The 18,136-nt window shown below is 44.6% G+C and overlaps 1 protein-coding gene across 2 annotated transcripts in view; it reads left to right on the top strand.

Annotated features, from left to right (window-relative positions):
• The first annotated feature begins 941 nt into the window (after window positions 1-941).
• The window catches only part of DHRS9 (dehydrogenase/reductase 9), a 125,497-nt gene continuing 108,302 nt past the window's right edge, over window positions 942-18,136 (top strand). The window contains exons 1-2 of one of the 2 annotated variants that reach the window (XM_085645363.1): window positions 942-1,192; window positions 11,035-11,386. In XM_085645363.1, coding sequence (XP_085501489.1) covers window positions 11,065-11,386 — 322 coding nt within the window. In that variant the 5' untranslated portion in view covers window positions 942-1,192; window positions 11,035-11,064. Of the gene's footprint in view, window positions 1,193-10,686; window positions 10,910-11,034; window positions 11,387-18,136 lie in introns of those variants that run through there. The other variant, XM_085645364.1, reaches the window with a different exon arrangement.

Genomic DNA, 18,136 nt, shown 5'->3' with positions numbered 1-18,136 from the left:
CGACAGACACACTGCACACAGAAGTGCCCACTTCTAGAAGTGGCACTTCCACACTAGGTACATGCACGCCGCACACATCATCGCGCAGCATTCACTCCCACGAGTCCGCACATACCAAACTCGGGCCTGCACACCCCACGCATCAGGAACTACTAGGGACACATACATTCCCCATGCATTCCTATGGGAGGGCAGGCCTATCTCACCACATGCACTCAGAGCACGCACGCACTTTACCCTGGGACACAGGGAAAGTGCGCAGAGACCAAACAATCACCATACCAAGTCACCAATAAAAAGCCAAAAAGTCCAGGGGTGAACCTGCCAGAAGGGCCAAGTCCAACAAGATTTGATAAGCTTTGCAGGCGAAACCGAAAAAAGACGTTTCCTAATTGTGAGCAGTAGGAGGATGCAAGTCAGCCAATCAAAAGAATGGTAAAGGGTCTATGAAATATGGCATGGACAAACACAAGAGGAGGAAGGCATGACATTGAATAAAAAACAAGCACATGATGGTGGCAATAAAGCCAACCAATGGTAAGCAGTAGATGGGGTCTCAGCCCACTGTAAGTTTTTAGTATGCTCCACAATAGGCTTTTACCTTCAGACAGCTAAAGCTGCCCAGTAGACGAGCCCTAAAAAGGGTGACACCATGCGCAGTCTAATGAGTGGACCCTCTCCCACAATGAAACACGTCATTAAGATCGAAGGGATTCTTAGTACATTCATAAGAAAAACAGTCTTATGTCTGCTACAATTTCGGCAACGGTAATGAAAAGCTCGGTGAGAAAAAAGTCGAGTACTTCGATATCGATCGCAATGAACTCGAATGTGCAATTAAGTCTAAATTTAGCAGCGCGGCAGGGTGTAGCTGAAAGTCTAACACGGATTACGTCAAAGAGAACCTGCCTCGTGCTGCGAGCTTCATCATTCTACAGTTTAACGACAGTCATCTTCGAATTGTTTGACAGGATGGCTGTGCGCGCCGTGTGACTCGTGCAGGTGCTGCTGGCCGACGTTACGCAACCAGATACTGCTGTACGCAAGCCGCCCATGTACCTTTCCTTAGTGTCAAAACGAAAGCCGCCTCCACTCTATTCACTTCCTCGTTGCGTATATAAGTGAAGGCTGTGGCGGTGGCGGAGGCGGCTCATTTGAGTGACTCCTGGGTAAGAAGAGCTCGTAGCTGCAGGTACTGTCTCTTTATATTTTCAGAAATGAGTCAAAAAGTATTGAAGTCATACCTCGTGCATTAAAAGTCAGAAATAATGGCATTTGTGTATTTGAAATAGGCGCATGTGAACTCTTTTAAGGTATTAAAATAGTTAATCTGCATTTGCATAGCCAGGTTTCCATAGGTACCGATGAAAGCAACTAAAACAGGACCCTGGGGGCCAGTGAGTAGTAAAAGGTAGACATAATTGGGGTGCTGTGAGCTTCTCAGACTCCAGGGTCCCGGTGCCACTGCACTTGTTGCACCACTACCGGTTGCATTCCTTTACCTGTTAGGGGAAAATGTCGGAAACAAAAATCATGAACCCATTGCAGGTCTTGAATTGGTGCCACCCCATACTAAAGATGGTCCATGTTCTAACATGAGAATCTTGAAAAGAGGGATATTGTGGCAGAAAAGGCAGGTGGTCGTAAAAATATCCTCATACAGGGATTACTGATAAAGTTAAAACTCCAAATAGAAAAAGATGTGTATTGTATAATTATGAAGCAACATAAACTTTACTATGCACCAGTGTCTACACTGATGTCAAAGAGTGGGGCTTTACCGGGGTGGGACTGCTGTACATCCTACTCAGTAGCCACTGACAGTCCACTGGCCGCCTCTGAACCCCCAAAAATGATTTTATGAGCAGTACATTGCACATAACCATTAACTAAGGATATTCAAAGACATAAATTTGCTCAAACTTCATGATGTTTTTCATGTCACAGCAACTCATAGTTCTCAGCTTGAACGTCCTACCTTAAAACTTTTAGTAGGATTAAAGGAGCCGTGGCAGAATTGGACCCCTTGCCCACACCTTTATTGGTGTGGGCACTCTTGGTACATTCCCACTCAGGGCAAGATGAGAACCCTGACATACCCAGAGTCTTGCTATTACCACAGCCCTAAAATATTTTGCTCCTGCTGCTTATTTCTAATCATTGTATGACTACAGTCCTGGTGTAAACTGAGCCTTTGTATACGTAAAAAGTCCAGGAATTTATAGGCTATTGTTCATCAAAACTCTTGAATACTTAGGTTGTTTGTATAGCTCTACAAACCACCGAACGGAACCTCAGAACGCATGCATCAGACAACATCAGCACAGAGATTCATAGGATGTTAAATGTGGGTAATGATAGCCTCCGTACCGAATGATCTCAGATAAAGATGTTAAACCTTTATAACGAGTCACCGTAAGGGCTTCTTAAGGAGTAACTGGTTTTAGGTATCTAACCAGAAGGTTGGAGTCAATCGTACCAGGCGGATAGCTCCAGGAGTGTAAATTCAGGAGGATAGGCCTGGATAATCAAAACCCAAGTATATAAGGTCTTCAGGTGAGCCCTTCTAGGAAAAACCCCTACATGTTTTGTTAATCGTGAAACATTTGTTCAGATGAAGGTGCACAGTCTCAGCTGGGAGTGACCTCTCTGCTCAGAAGATGGGACCAGATACAGTGATTTTAAAAACTTGAGCATGTATTTGATGAACTGTGTTCTCTAAAGTACTCCAGAAGTTAGCGGACATGTGCCGGTCTGACTTGCTGTATGCCAGAGAGCTTTTCAAGGAGTATAGTGTCAAGTACGCATAATCTGCAGCTGTGACTTGGTTCATTCACCTGTCTAACCATAGGAGAACTGAAGTCTAGCTCAATAGGCCTTTACCCCTCATCTTCGTCCTCCTCTTCCCAGAACTGTGAGGCAACTCCACCTCCGACAGAGGTGTATATCACGTCCTGGGTCGAAGACTCTGTCTACATGCAGACTTCTTCAAGTTCTATTACTAGTATAAATAGCTCCCTCCCTCTTCCACCCGTCTTGTATTTTCTCTGTCCTCAGAGTAAGAGGTAAGTCACGCTTCTTTGTCTATCAATTTAACAATGTTATGTTTCTAACACGTTTTGTTCTTTCACACGGGCTACAGCAAACTTTTTTGCACCGTTCTTCTGGCGCATTGCCCATCTATGTCTAGGGCTGGGGTGGAGAACAGTCCTGGCATTGGAGCGCGTGCCAATAGGGAGCCGAATAGCACGTTAATACTCAGAGCAGTCAATACGCCATTGGCACATCACTGGCTCTGTGCAGGCCGCGCATTTGTCAGGTCCCAAAATCTCACAAGAATGATATTTGATTACTCAGCAACAGTAGAGGAACAGGAGAACGTGTCCTAGCATGTCACTTACTTGTTTTTAGGTCTCGCCTGGCGAACGCAGCGCGAAGCGCTGTCGCCAGCGAGATCTATTGTTACTGACTTGCCTCGGAAGTGGGACAGGAGATGGGCACGCGCATGGTCTCGGCGGATTTGAGTTGGTGTACGCGCTTTCAGCCACGCGGCGTGCACATCTCCTGTCTCTCTTCCCTCAGCAAGTCAGTATCCAGTTTCACTTTCTTCCTCATTAGTGTCTGTGAACACTCATACATAGGCCCCAGCATTCAGTGACTCACATCAGCGTTTGCTTAGTTGACTGTTTTCGCCACGTTAATTTGCCTCTTGCGTTGCTACATAATTAGCATAGCTCCAAACACATTTTTACTCGTATTTACCCATTTGCGCTCTCCTACTAACACTAATATTTAAATATAGTCTATACTCCCCTGCAACCTAGCACTTACTCTATCTGCAATACATAAACACTACACTACCAACGCGGTTACTACGCCATACCTTTTCTCTTCTTACAACATTCAATCCTTTTACTTTAGCATTCTTACAACTATTTCATCATGCTAGGATTCTACGCTCCTCTTAATGTAATAATCTTTTAAGGTACTTACAGTTAGCAGCATTTAAAATAGCCTCGCTACGAGTTTCCGTGTGCCCATCCAGCTAACGTTTCCATTGTGCCTGTGTATAAACGAAAGCAAAATGCTCCCAGCAGCAATGTGCACGAGCACGCTAGCAAGGTCGTATCACGTGATATTTTTTTTTCCCAACTAGCATACGTTCAGCATGACGAACAGTTTTAAGATAAATGTTAGTTGTTATTAAAAATACTCTATAAATAAAGATATATTTTATATATTGCTTTTACGATGTTGCTCTTTCAGCAACGCACTAATTATATGCATATTTGAACACATATTGTAAACACGTGTATACGTGTTTAAAGTCTTTACTTAAAAGTGATAAACCATAACACAAAAGCATTAAACAAGCTTTTACAATGCAAAAATTTCGGCATTGGTAAACTTACAGCTATTACCTTGCTCATAACATTATTTTTGCTTATGTTTTTTTTTTAAATTCATTTTCAAAAACGTACATAGCTATCAACATTACACTGTGCATTAAAAAAATAAATATGTGTAATATTTACCTTATTATTAAAATGTTTTCGTAACACCTACTATTCAACAAAAACTGATTAAAATGCCAAAAAAATAATTAAAAATGCTTACTGTTTTTACACATACTTTGCATAATATTTTTTTTAAAAGGGCTTAAATTACAATGTGTATTAATATAACCAAATAATTATTAATGTTATAACAGAAAATGCATGTTTACCAAATAAATTTAAAAACCTATATTCTTAAGATATGCATTATTAAAACAAAAAATTAGCTGCGCAGCTCACACTGATGCACGCCTCACACTGCTGCACGCCTCACACTACTGCACGCCACATACTGCTACACGCCACACACTGCTGCACGCCACACTGCTGCATGTCACTTCACAAAACACACTACTGCATGCCACACACTGCTGCACACCTCACACTACAGCACACCACACAATAATGCACACTCTGCTGCATTACACACTGCTGCACGCCTCACAATGCTGCACCCTTAACTGCTGCACGCCACACACTGCTGCACGCCACACACTGCTGCACACCTCACACTGCTACACGCCTCACACTGCTACACGCCTCACACTGCTACACGCCTCACACTGCTACACGCCTCACACTGCTACACGCCTCACACTGCTGCACAACGCACACTGCTGCACATCGCACAATGCTACACAAAACGCTACTGCACAACACACACTACTGCACACCGCACCCTGATGCACGTCACACACTGCTGCACACTGCTGAAATACTCATTGCTGCATGCTGCACGCTACACACTGCTGCACGCCACACACTGCTGCACGCCACACACTACTACACACCACACAATGTTGCACATCACACACTGCTACACTCCATACACTGCTTTTATGCAAGTTTATGCTACTGACATTGTAAAAGACAATGCCTATTTACAATGCCAATAGCTCAAACTCTATCATTGCGAGACCTATTGCATTGCAAATGCTTGTTTGATATGGGGGCCAAAAAGGCAGTTAGTAAGGAGCATTTTGTTGAGCAGGTTGTGGAACAACCTGAAGAAGATGAAGAAGTTCTGCAGATTTCCTGTGTAGAGCTCCAGGCCTTAATTAAGGAGGCTGTTTATTCCCCTTTGTCTGAACCCTTAACCAAGAAGCCTAAACTTGATCATGATGATGATCAGGATTCTGATCAAAGAGGCAAATATGTTCAAGGCCAACATCTGAAAGACCTCTTAAAACATATTCGAAAGATTTTGAGCTTTGAGGAGACACCCAAGCATGAGGTTGGGTTCTATACCCAATATAGTGATGTGGAAACGGGTGACTTACCCCTGCAGGATGTCATCAAAACAATGCTCTAAAAAGAGTGGAAGGAGACTGACAAACAATTTACTCCATGTTTTCCCAATAAGAAGTACCCTTTTAGAGACTTTGATTAACCGTTCCCTTAAATGCCAAAAGTGAATACCATGTCAGCATCTAAGGCTTCTACATCAAATTTGAACACCCTGGGACCAGGTGCTGTGCAGTGACACACCACTGGCGTGACGGGGATTGCTGCTGCTGCTCTGAGAGCTGGATGGTCATGGGCCACACCGCACTGACAAAATAGGCGGTGTCAACTGAATTTGATCATGGCTCCGGACGAGCGGCAGGTCCTGGGCTAGGGAGGCGCGTACCTTGGCCCTTGTCCCCAGCCGTTTAGTCTGATCGGTGCCATGAACGGAGGAAGTTCACCTGGTGGCCCGAGTGAACCGGGAGCTCTGCAGGGACTGAGCATTGTGGAGTGCCTCTCTCACCTTGATTACCTGAAGGGGGATGGGTGTGGTACCACGGAGGTAATGAGAGGCCCTGGGGAGAAACACAAGAGGAGACAAATCCATTCCTCTACAGTAAATGGGGTCTTTACATGAACTGGTACTTAGTGCCCTCTTCCCCGCAAACACCCCCTTCCCTCTTGTGACTGTGAATAGGAGGGAAGGAGATCAGTGGGCGCCACAACATCATGATGCTGAAGACCTGGGACAGGGACACAACCAGGAGCAGCTTACTCAACTAGCCCAACTCGCAGAAGTCTTGTGGGATTGCCCTACTGAGACCGGCTGACGTCGGGCCTCTGTGGTTCCAGAGATCAAGGACCGAACAGCCCTGCCCAGTGATCCCTCTGGTGGGGGTCCTCATGGGAAGCTGGAATTAATGTACTGGGTGCCCCTGAGGCATTCTCCTGGCCACATTGCTGTTGTGTCTAACTGGACTCCAATGCATAAGGCCACCTGGTGTCGCAATGTAGACACAATCTGCAGCTGAGGATCAGTGGGATGGAGGTGACCTGTTCTGCCACCTGGAGCGTTGATCAGCAAAGAGTGAACGCTGTCTGTTGTTTTGCCTGTGACGCTGCTGGAGTCCTACTGACACCCTGAAAAGTAGGGACTCCTGGAGTTTGTGCTTTGAGCTCCTCAGGAGGTGTCCACCACTGAGGGGGGGAGCACCTATGGCATTGGGAAGGGTCCCCCATTTTCGACCCAGTGGTGCTACGCCACTGCCCCTCGGGGATTTCAATAGTGCTCCTTTTAGCCTGCTGGTGTGCGCAGGCAGAGGCCATGGGATGAACTAAGACCAAAAATGAGAGACCACCCCAAATCGCTCCAGCTCGTGGCCATTGGATGGCTTCCCGAACAGTTACCAGACATCATCATAGCCTCATCGAAGGTGACACCTCTCATGGACAAACAAGACCTGATCCTGCAGGAAATATGAGAATCGCGTCTGGTGATAAAGCAGTGACTGGGAGCCATCACAACCGATGTGAGCCTGCTGAAGGATGACCACTGTAAGCTGTCCGATAGGGTCAAAACAAATGCGCAAACGCTTTCAACATTGTCATCAGAATACTGGGAACTCACCGCACAAGTGGCAAAACTGCAGCAACGAGTGGGTCTTCTACAGGACCGGGCAGAGGATGCAGAAGAGAGAGCCCTCGGCAGTAATGCTCAGATTACTGGATTCCCAGAGGGTGCGGAGGGAACACGTACCACCAAGTATATGGAAGAATTGCTTCAGACGGCAGCGGCTTACACTGGACTCTTAGACATGCTTGGGGTTGAAAGGACCGACAGGGTCCTCATCAGGAGGCCAATTCCCAAAGCTCCCCCGAGACCCATTGTGGCCAGAATGCTTAATTTTAAGGATTGGGATTTCCTATTGCAAGCAGCCATAAACAGAGCACCTATCCTTATTGACAATGTGAGGGTCTCCCTCTTCCCAGACTACACCATTTGCGGTGCAATGGAGACAAGCACTACCCCTTCTCCCCAATCCTTTTTATGCAGGGAGTTGAGTCAATAGCACAGAGACTCAGACAGGGGGTGAGGCATAAGGGGATCCCTGTGGGCAATACGGTCCATACAGATTTGCTTTATGTGGATGACATGATCTTGTACGTCAACGATATCGATAGACCCAGGCAGAAATGGCCCATTTGCTTCCCACCTTTGGGATCCTATCTGGCCTCTGCATTATTGAGGAAAAATTGTGTGCACATTCCTTCGCCTGCACGTATATGGTACCCTCCTTACCATTTGGAGATTCTGCGATCCCGGTGGCCCGTTGCACATTCAATTACCTAGGGATCCAGATATGTAGAAATGGCCCTAACTTGCTGGAAGGAAATCTCACATGCACAATAGTGGCGCTTAAATCACAGGTGGCGTTTTGACATATATAACCCCTAAATGTGGCTGGACGGTTAGCACTAACCAAAATGGGGATGTTACCATGCCTCTTATACCACTTTGTGAATTTGCCAATTGTGATACCCACAGGGTGTTTCTGTCAACTGAACACCCTTCTGATAGATCTAGTGTGGGGACAGGGATGCCGTAGAGTCAGCTTGGCAAAACTGCAGCTCCCGATGGATAAGGGAGGAATGGGGGGACCCTGATTTCAAGGCGTACTGTATTGCTGGCCAACTGCAATGGTTCGCCAATCACAACTTCTCAGAAATAGATCTCATTGAGGCTCAACTTAAGAGTGTCCAACTGCACCGCCTTTTGTGCCCTGGAGCCCCGCTGCTGTCCACACATACATTGTTATTCCGTGGAGCACTGGCGTAGTGGAAGCTAGAGAGGAAATATACATTGGTTCCGGCACCATACGCACCTAATATTCCCCTGTGCGGCCTCCCTACCACATCAGGCATTTAAACAAGCATGAGACTTGAACCCTGGTAAAGTGAAAGGATTACCACGGTGGGTGACCTGTTTGCAGATGGCTAACTCATGACACACAAAGATTTTATACGATCACATAACCTCCCACTCACCCTATTCCTTTCTCACACCAGTCTCCTTCGATATGTACATGCACATTAGGCAGCCGATGATCATGAGCCCAAGACTCATGAACTACTCCAGGCATTGCATACAATGGGACATGGTCGATACTTAGTGAGTTGGTTGTGAAAGGGACACTAAGAACATCTTATGATGCCATTTACTTTGTTGATGGATGGAGAGATAGGAGATAGATTTAACCAGGGCGCTTTGTGACAAGGAATTGGCGAGTATGCTTGAATACCCTGATAAAGTATCCCGTAACACGAGATTCAAATTTATTAAATTTGCAATTCTCCATAGGGCATACTTAACACCTCTTACAATTTATCAGACATACCACATGGCATTCGCTACATGTCCCCGGTACCGGGTGGAGGGCACAGGCTTGATCCACATACTGTGGGGCTGCCCACAACTCTGGGAATATTGAGCTGAGATGACTGGAGCACTACGAGAGGTCTCGGGCCATGCCCGCTGGGCTAACATTGAACACTGTATACTGGGATTGCCAATGAGACCTAGAGGTTCCAAATTCATGGCACGATTCATGAAACTGGCATTGCTGCGTTCAAAATGCCTTCTCAATAGAAGATGGAAATCTACACTGGCCCCTAAAATAGTGGAGTGATGGGAGAAGGTACGTAAGTGTTGCCTGGCCAAACGTTTAGCTCTCAGGCGGGAAGAATATAAGGGGCTTTATAAATCCCCAATATCTATGGAATGAGATATGATACTGGAAAGCTTCAAGACACATGTTACTGAGCCCAGGGGGATGCTGGTCCTCAATAGGATGGTACATATTACCCGGCATCGATTATGCCTTCGGGGATCCTTGTGGGTGATGGCACCAGCACCACCTGAGGGTTTTCTTTTTTTTCACTGGGTCCATGACAATATTGCCTTATGCTTACACAGACAATCTACCCCCTCCTTTCCGATTGGGAGTGATGACTCCCTGGTGACACATATCTGGTGTTAGGTCAGTTTGGCATCCGGGTGGGGGGCTAATGACATCAACTGATCCCCTGAGTTTTGTTTTTTCGTCTACTGTACTTGCTCTGTCGCGGAAGAACACAGAGGACAATAACCTCTGCACATGTATGTGTTATTGACTTTGCACTATTAAATATATATGCTAGATGGAAACCATCATCCTGTAATGCATCCTGCTTGGTATGATAAAAAAGAAAGTGCAATAACGTTTGTGTTAAAAAAGATAGAAGGGGCTTTGTGGCCTCAGCATAAAATAAAACGTTGGCGCCTGCAGGACAGGCACAGAGTCTCTCTCTTCCAAGGGTAGGCACAGGCGGTCCTCTTATTTAGAATGAGGTAAGATAGCAGCCGCCTCCCAAGAGGTGCTACATTAATTAAAAATCCCGAAAAAAACCTTTATTCAGTTTATCTTGACTGGAGAGTGCTCTAGCGAGCAAAACGATATTTTGCTTGGAACACTGAAAATTCTTGTAAATTGTGAGTGACTTTAAGCGAATGAAAAAGAACAAGAAATATAGGTTCTTCAAAGGAAAGAAAAGAAGACCTGATACAGATAAGGCCAATATATGGAAAAGGAAAACCAAGGGGAAAAGGCAATCAGAAACGGGCTGCTGTGACAGAAATACAGTGGAAGACAGAGGATTCGGCCGAATTGTTAAGAGTTGAAAAGTGTGTGGGGTGGTGGAGTGAGAGGAAATGCCAATGTGAAAGTGTCTGCATTAGTGTTCTAAAATGAGTCATGGAGGGTCAGGGGATCAAAGCCTCCCAGACAATATTTCTGAATTCTGCTGACACTGTTCCCTCCTCTGCTGAACTCTGTGAATGTTATCTGCTCTCTCCTGCTTGTGAAGCACACTCCCACTCGTTCTGTTCAGGATTAGTGATTCATCCCATCAGTGCAGGACGTTGTCTACAACGTGTACGCTGTTCAGTACAGGGCTGGAATAGAAGAGGTTTGTTTAGCAGGCCCTTCAAAGCTCTGAAACAAGATTTCCATTTCGTGATCATTTATTTCATTTCAAGCTTCTCTCCGAGTATCGTTCAACTAAACGGCAGTCTCGCTCTAGAAAAAAAGGTAGCACAATTAAAACACCCAATTTTCTCTTTTTTATTTTGTAAATATGATTCCTTATTTACAAATCACAGAAAGTCCATGTTTCCTCCTTGCTCACAAAACCTTTTTTTTTATTTTTATTTCAGAGCAACGCTGTATCCTGACTTACTGGGGAGATGAGTGTATATGCTGCGTTTGTGGTCGTCGTTCCGGCGTTCTGCTTCTTGTGCTGGAAAATCAGAGATGGACGGAAGATCCCAACTGTCACGGGGAAGCATATTTTCATCACCGGATGCGACACCGGATTTGGAAACAGCGCCGCGAAGGCTTTCGACAGATGTGGGTTTCGGGTGCTTGCAGGGTGCCTGACAGAAGCGGGGGCCGCCCAGTTATCTGAAGCAACCTCCAGCCACCTTAAGACAACGCTGCTAGACGTGACCAACTCCGACAGCGTCGACAAGGTGGCTGACTGGATACAAAATGAAGTTGGGGATAAAGGTGAGTTCATGACAGCCGCGTTACCTTTTATCAGATTGGCAGTTATTGTACTTTTATGAGTGAAGTCGCCACATCTAGGAGTTCTGCGTTCACCTTGTTGATCTACTTATGTTTGCTTTGAAGATCGTGAACAAAACAGGTAACCTGTGCATGAAACAGAAGACGTGTGAAAAAACACACCACATAATTTTAAACCTAAAACATTTACTAGAAAAACTAGTTTTGCAAGTTGTATTCGTGGTGCAAAAATGCAACGCTACGACCTGCAGCACAATTTAAGGCGCAGAGGAATTGCCGTTTGAGCCAAAAACGAAAACAACAAGCATTGGCATAGCCAATAGGTCTCGCCTTTGGGACCTTATAAGTGTTTAGCTGTGCAGTACATTATCCTTGGTGCTGTGCCACCATAAATTGAAGAGCTATATAATTACTACACACTGGGTGGTGCAGTCTGATACATGAATACATGATGCAGGGGTGTGGAATTACTTGAACCTGACGCCCAGGACATTGTTCAGGGTCAAGGACAAGTTTTCATGTTTATTTTGTCCTCGAGACAAGTAGGCCCAACCACCTGCAGCACAAACCCTTTGGCTGCCAGATTATAGTACCACAATATGGATCAGTAGTTGAGGTAATATTTGTGCCCATAGGTTAATGCTGTTTGAACTTTTAGGGCCTTAATACACATCCTTCACAGTTTAAGATTTGAGGTAGACTCCTCACCTCAACAATGCTAGTGTATTCACAGGAAGCGTCCACATCCACAATAGCTGCCACCCAGGACCAATGTAGTTATAGAGAAAGGGTAGACCCAAATAAGTCACTGGGACCTGTGTATAACGCAGTACAGTAAGGAAGCTGGTCCCAGTAGAACAATTCTAAATAGCACACACACTTAAAAATGAACAAGCATTAATACGATAATACTCCATAACCTTAGGTTCAACATTATTTAATCGCATTGAACTGATGCTCATATATCAACAGAAATTATACAAATTTGTACTAAACAAGTGCCCCACGCAAAAAGGGGGAGAAAGGGAGAAGGTAATGTGGATCAACGGTGATTTTCGGCTGTGCGATTACAAACAATTGGCTATGTATTCGTTATTTGTTAAACTGTGAGGCTGAGAAAAGCCAGTTTTACTGTAAATAATGGTGGGATGGATTTAGTGTCACTACCCTTCCTTTTTCACTCCTTCAACCCTTACTTGATTCACATTACCTTCTCCCTTTCTCCCCCTTTTTGCATGGGGAACTTGTTTGGTACACATTTTTATATTTTTTGTTGATATAAGAGCATCCGTTCAATGTGATTAAATAACGTTGAACCTAAAGTTAAGGAATATTATCGTATTAATGCATATTCATTTTAAAGTGTGTGTGCTATTTAGAATTGTTCTACTGGGACCAGCTTCCCTACTGTACTGCCCAGCCCTACTGAACAGATTAATTCAGCCCCTCCATAAAGGGGACACACTCCTCTTTGGCCTGCTGGATGATGGCTGCCTGTGTACCCTCGAAAGAAAAACAACAAAAAAGACATGAGCAAAGATGGGCAAAACTGCATTGTTGGTACGAACTTGCTGTGTAAAAACCGCAAACAAATAAATATGCAGACAGTTGTGCATGATGTGAGCTCCACCATTACTCACCATACTCGGAGCCCACAGGGTGCCATGACAGAGTAGCTTATCCAGGATCTGGAATTTGGTCTGTGTTCTGGGATCTCGGGTCATTTAGACAGGGAAACACAAACATGCAGCATAGCATCCAGAGCTGCTGGCTTTGGAACTGGCGAACCGGGTTCTAGTCTCGGTGTTAGCTCTATCCATGCCTACCAAAAAACACGTGGCGCAAACAGCTGCTTCCATGACGTGGCAGAGGGTACTGTGGGCGAAAAGCATACAAATGAGTACCCCGCAGAGGATCACAACATGGAAGACCATGAGATGGTCACAAGGAGACAAACCAAAGTATGTGGGAGATACAAAAAGCATAGTGCGCGCAATGCTCACAGATGAGAGCCGAGCTGACCAGCACGCTCTCTTTGCTGTGTAGAGTGGAGTATGGTTCTTACACAGAGGCATGTGCGGCACAAGTATTGCAAAGTTCACCTGCAGGACTGAGCGTTTTTAAAGAAAATAACCCCTTTCAGACTTTAACTGTGAGTAAGACTGTGGGAGATACACTTACTTCGAAGTAATGCATTTTAATAGGAAATTGTCAAAATAAGGCACCGCTGGTCCATATAGAGTAGACTAGTAGCCCTATGTGATAACCTCTGTAAAAGCACGACTCACCCCGCACCTGTCCAGTGCAGATGTTGCACCACTTCCCCAGGTAGTTACAGCTGTGCAGGTCACGGGTGAGCCCAGGAGGGAGGCAGGAAGAAAGACAACACGGACAAAGGGAGAGGAGCGGGCAGAAAGGCATACCGGACAACGGGAGGGGGCAGATAAGAAACAGACAACATGAGGGGGCGGGACAAAAGACAACAGAAAGTATGGCAGGAGGAGGACGTGAACAAAGACAACGCGGACAATGGGAGGCGGTGACAACAAAGGTAATACAGACAACGGAAGGGGCAGGAAGAAAGACAACACAAACTACAGCGGGAAGGTGGTAAGAACAAAGTGAACACGGACAAAGGGAGGGGGCGGAAGCAAAGTGAAACAGGAAAATACAAAACAAGCAGAAGCAAAAGAAAAACAAGCATTCGGCCGCGCGGCCGAAAACGAAAGGAATAGCGATCGCGAGTGGTGCGCGCGCAGCAGTGATTGGCGGCTGCGCGCGTGCACGTTCACGTGCACTGTAGCTTTAGGCCACGGCAGCACTTTGAAAAACCCAGTTATAAAATGTCTCTTTCGAGCCTTTGGCTCGCGAGACCTAAAAATAAAAGGCCTAAAGGAACGTACGTGAAAAGGGTGACGATGGGTGAACCCCTTTTTCCCTTTTTCAAGATACGGAAACAAGGGTTAGGGCAGGAGAAGTGTGCTCTCTTCCCACAATACAGTAGCGGTGGCCAACAAATTAACAGGGAAAGCCGGGTCCGATCCGAAGAATTAACATATATTTGCATGTAAATCATGCAATCAACTTAATGTAAAAATGCTATTCAGTCTCTTATAAATTCAAAAAGTGTACTTATTTAACATTGCGAAGCCTTTCAATTTAGTGCATCAAATTATGTCACTGGATTTAGAGGTATTATATAAAAGTGATAGTTTTTAGGCATGAACTTAGAAACACTCCACCTTACATGACAATGCCATTGCAGAACTTAGAGATAAATCAGTTGTCATGTGCATCCAATATGTGGCCTAGAGTCCTTACATACATGAAGCAACATTATAGTCTATTAAATTGAACACAAGATGATTTTGTATGCTCACATGCTGTGATTACTGATTTAAAGGTGCTCTCATCTGTGATAATGAAGAACAAGCATTTGCAATGCAATCGGTCACGCCTCTGGGACCTTAAATGTATTTAGCTATGCAGCACATTAGCCTGAGTGCTGAAACATCTACTGTTCTTTAAGATGGAGGGAATGTAAGCACCAAATTGTGTGACATGCCAGGTATGGGAACACATGGAGAGAAATATTGCCTTTTAGCTGGAAATTGTATAGTCCAAAGCTCTGTTTTTAATATAAAATCAGGGCCTTCGGTGGTCTTATCACTGAAAATACAAGATTTGACAAAAATATTATTGTCTACGGGTGCTCGTGGAAGACAATTTCTATGGACTGGAATCTAGAGAATGCTAAAGTGACTCTGGTATTTTACTGACCTCTGCTAGTTGTTTTCTAATGAAAAAGTTAAATAGAGGCAGTTGCCAGAAAAATAAAAAAAAAGAAAGCCCCTCAGCAGAACGCAATTCTGGTATTTTACTGACCTCTACTGGTCATTTTCTATCAAGAGAGGTAAATATAGGCAGTTGAACAAGCCAAAAGTAATTCTGACATTTTACTGACCTCTACTGGTCATTTTCTATCAAGATAGTTAAATTGAGGCAGTTGAACAGAAAAATAGTCTTTAAGCAGAAGCAGACAAGTCCTAGGGCTTATCTCCAGAGCCCATAAAATGCACACACATATAAGTATATACTAAAGTATATACAAGAGGTCTTGAATGCTCAACCTAAAAAGGAGGCAAGTGAATAAAAAAATTTCCTTGGATCACAAAATTTGGTTCAGCAGGGAAGCTGGGATACATCAAAGGTCACTTTTTTGTCTTTAATTTGTGGTGCATTAGATTAGAGTGTCGGTGGCAGGCAGAAGCCACATGAAAACTTGAGGGCTTATTTACAAGCTCCCTGTTTCAGGCAGCTTGCTGTGCTGTGCTGTCCTGCACCACAGGGAAAGGGCAGATGCATGAGACGCAGACACAGTTGTTTCTTTGCAGGTAGGGACATCTTCCTGCACAAAAATAATCCATGAAGGCTTCTTCCTTTTTCTATGTGTGCTGCAGAATGAGTTTGCCTTAACACTTCATGCACACCAAACATCATGAATGAAATCTAGGGTCTTCCTTTTTCAAACAATTGCTATAGAAGGTGAGTTAATCTAGAAGGTTCAATAGAATCAAATAAAGAATACATCATTCACCTTGCAATAAGTTCTTCAGTTTCCCAGTAGATTTAATGCACTTAAGTGTGCACTGCTGTGCTGCCTGCTACCACTTTAAAAGCAAAAAGAACACATGATATATGAAATGCTGAACAAATTAAACATTTACCTCCAGTCACAGATATGCGTTTAATCCGTTGTGTTTTTGCTCACCACACCGCCTCACTTTGGACCCAGCCATATGCAAATCAGTTTTGATTCTGCTCCCCATGGGAACAGTCCAGCTCGAACTGCTAGGCCAGGTCCTCCCTGGACCGGAAACAAGCATTCTGGGCAACAAAAAAAAAGACAGCCCGGGCTGGTCACATGCAGTTTGGATTGTGAAGAGCGATCTTATAACCCAATTTATGAGGCTGGCAAGGCTATGGAGATATTCTACTTGTTTAGTACATTTCTTTATTGAACTCCGCTAAAAATGTCTCTTTTAAGGAATCTATCAAACAAGTAAGATGAATATGAAGAGTTAATTGTCCCTGATTGACTTCAAAATACATAAATGGAAAGGAAATTTCTACTCCATATCACTATTGCTGCTAAAGCTTTTTTCTGCAGGGTTAACATCTAGGGCACGATAAAGAAGGCAATCATAACTTGGTACTCATAAAAGTACTACTCCTCAGGGGTTCAGCTTTAGGTTGTCCCTCTTTCAACTTGGAAAGGAGAGTAACCCCAGCTGTTTCCTTGCTGTGAAGAGGATTTAAACACCTTTACAATAAAATGAGTATAATGAAACACTTCTAGAATATCGCTGTCACTCATAGAGGTAGGAGATAAGAATATTTTGAGGAAGGAAAAGGCTAACCAAGATATGTGACTTAAAACAGTCATGCTAAAGCTTGAGAGTAAGTGAAGGGCAGGCACAGAATAATGTGGAGAACAACCATTTTCAAAGCCAGTAGATCAGGCTTGTATTTTGAACCCTTGCTCAAACATTAAAAAAGCCTATAGTGGTGAAAAATAAAACAATTACTGTATGCAATGCGTTCATGAGATAAAGAATTTAATGTGACATGATTCACAGTAATTTAGAGATGTGAAATACTCATGCTTTGCAAAGCAAGCATTCCATACTAGATGGAATGATATACCAGTCAAAAGCATGAGGTGATAAAGAAACAAGGTCCACCAAGTGCAAATGCAAATTGCATGGCTGTTTTTGAGCTTGCTCCTACCAGTTGGATCGAAATACTCTATTTTAGAGTTTGATTCTACCTTCCCCTTGGGCGGCTCCTCCGAGAAGGTGGAGGAGCGTCACCCCACTGCTTTATCGCAGTCCGAGAAGCAGAAACACAAAAAGGTATTATAAATACTGCCCAAGGGCAGGGGAGGAGTGGCTTGCCCAATGCTATGAGCCCTGACTGTTTGGTCGTCCCTCTGGGGCTGACCGAACCAGTCATGCGCACTCTCCCTTTTCTCCATGTGGGCTGCATGCAGCCTACATGGAGAAAATGGCCTCCCCATAGACGCCTGTGTGGTCGGCGTCACAACCAATCACAACGCTGCCATTACAGCTTTGTGATTGGCTTAGGGACGGGAGGTTGTCTGCTTCCTGCGGATGCAGGAAAGCAGGAGCAGACCGAGCAGTGAAGACGCTGGACCCAGAAAAGGTAAGTTTTCTTTTGTTTTTATTATTTAACCCCCACCCCACGTAACCCCCTTCCCTCGCAACCACTTGCCCGTCCCCCCGGTGTGACCCAGTGCCCGCTCACCCACCCGTGAGCCATGCCGGCCACACCTGACGTTACCCATTCTGAGATGAATGTAACCAACTGAATTGTGAACACAAGTTTCACCTTAACATTTCACATGGATAAACCTGGAAAAAAGTGTTGGTGAAAAAATGTCAGAAAACAAATGGAGAGTGTGAGAAAGTCATCATTTTTGCCCTGATCACCCCCCTTTTCTGATTGATGCTGGTGGTAACTGACTCTAAATGTGCCCTCGTCTCTGCTAACCAGACCCAGGGCAGTGCTCTGTGTAAAAGGTATAGGATATTTAGGTGCAATTACAATTGGTATGACAACCTACCTGTAAGCCCCAAGTATATGGTAGGGCATGTAGGTTACATTCCCAGTAGATTTAATGCACTTAAGTGTGCACTGCTGTGCTGCCTG

This window comes from Triturus cristatus, chromosome 3_1, assembly GCF_964204655.1.
Source record: "Triturus cristatus chromosome 3_1, aTriCri1.1, whole genome shotgun sequence".
Lineage (NCBI taxonomy): Eukaryota > Metazoa > Chordata > Amphibia > Caudata > Salamandridae > Triturus > Triturus cristatus.
The sequence above is the reverse complement of the archived record's forward strand: the minus strand, read 5'-3'. Positions and strand labels throughout refer to the sequence as shown.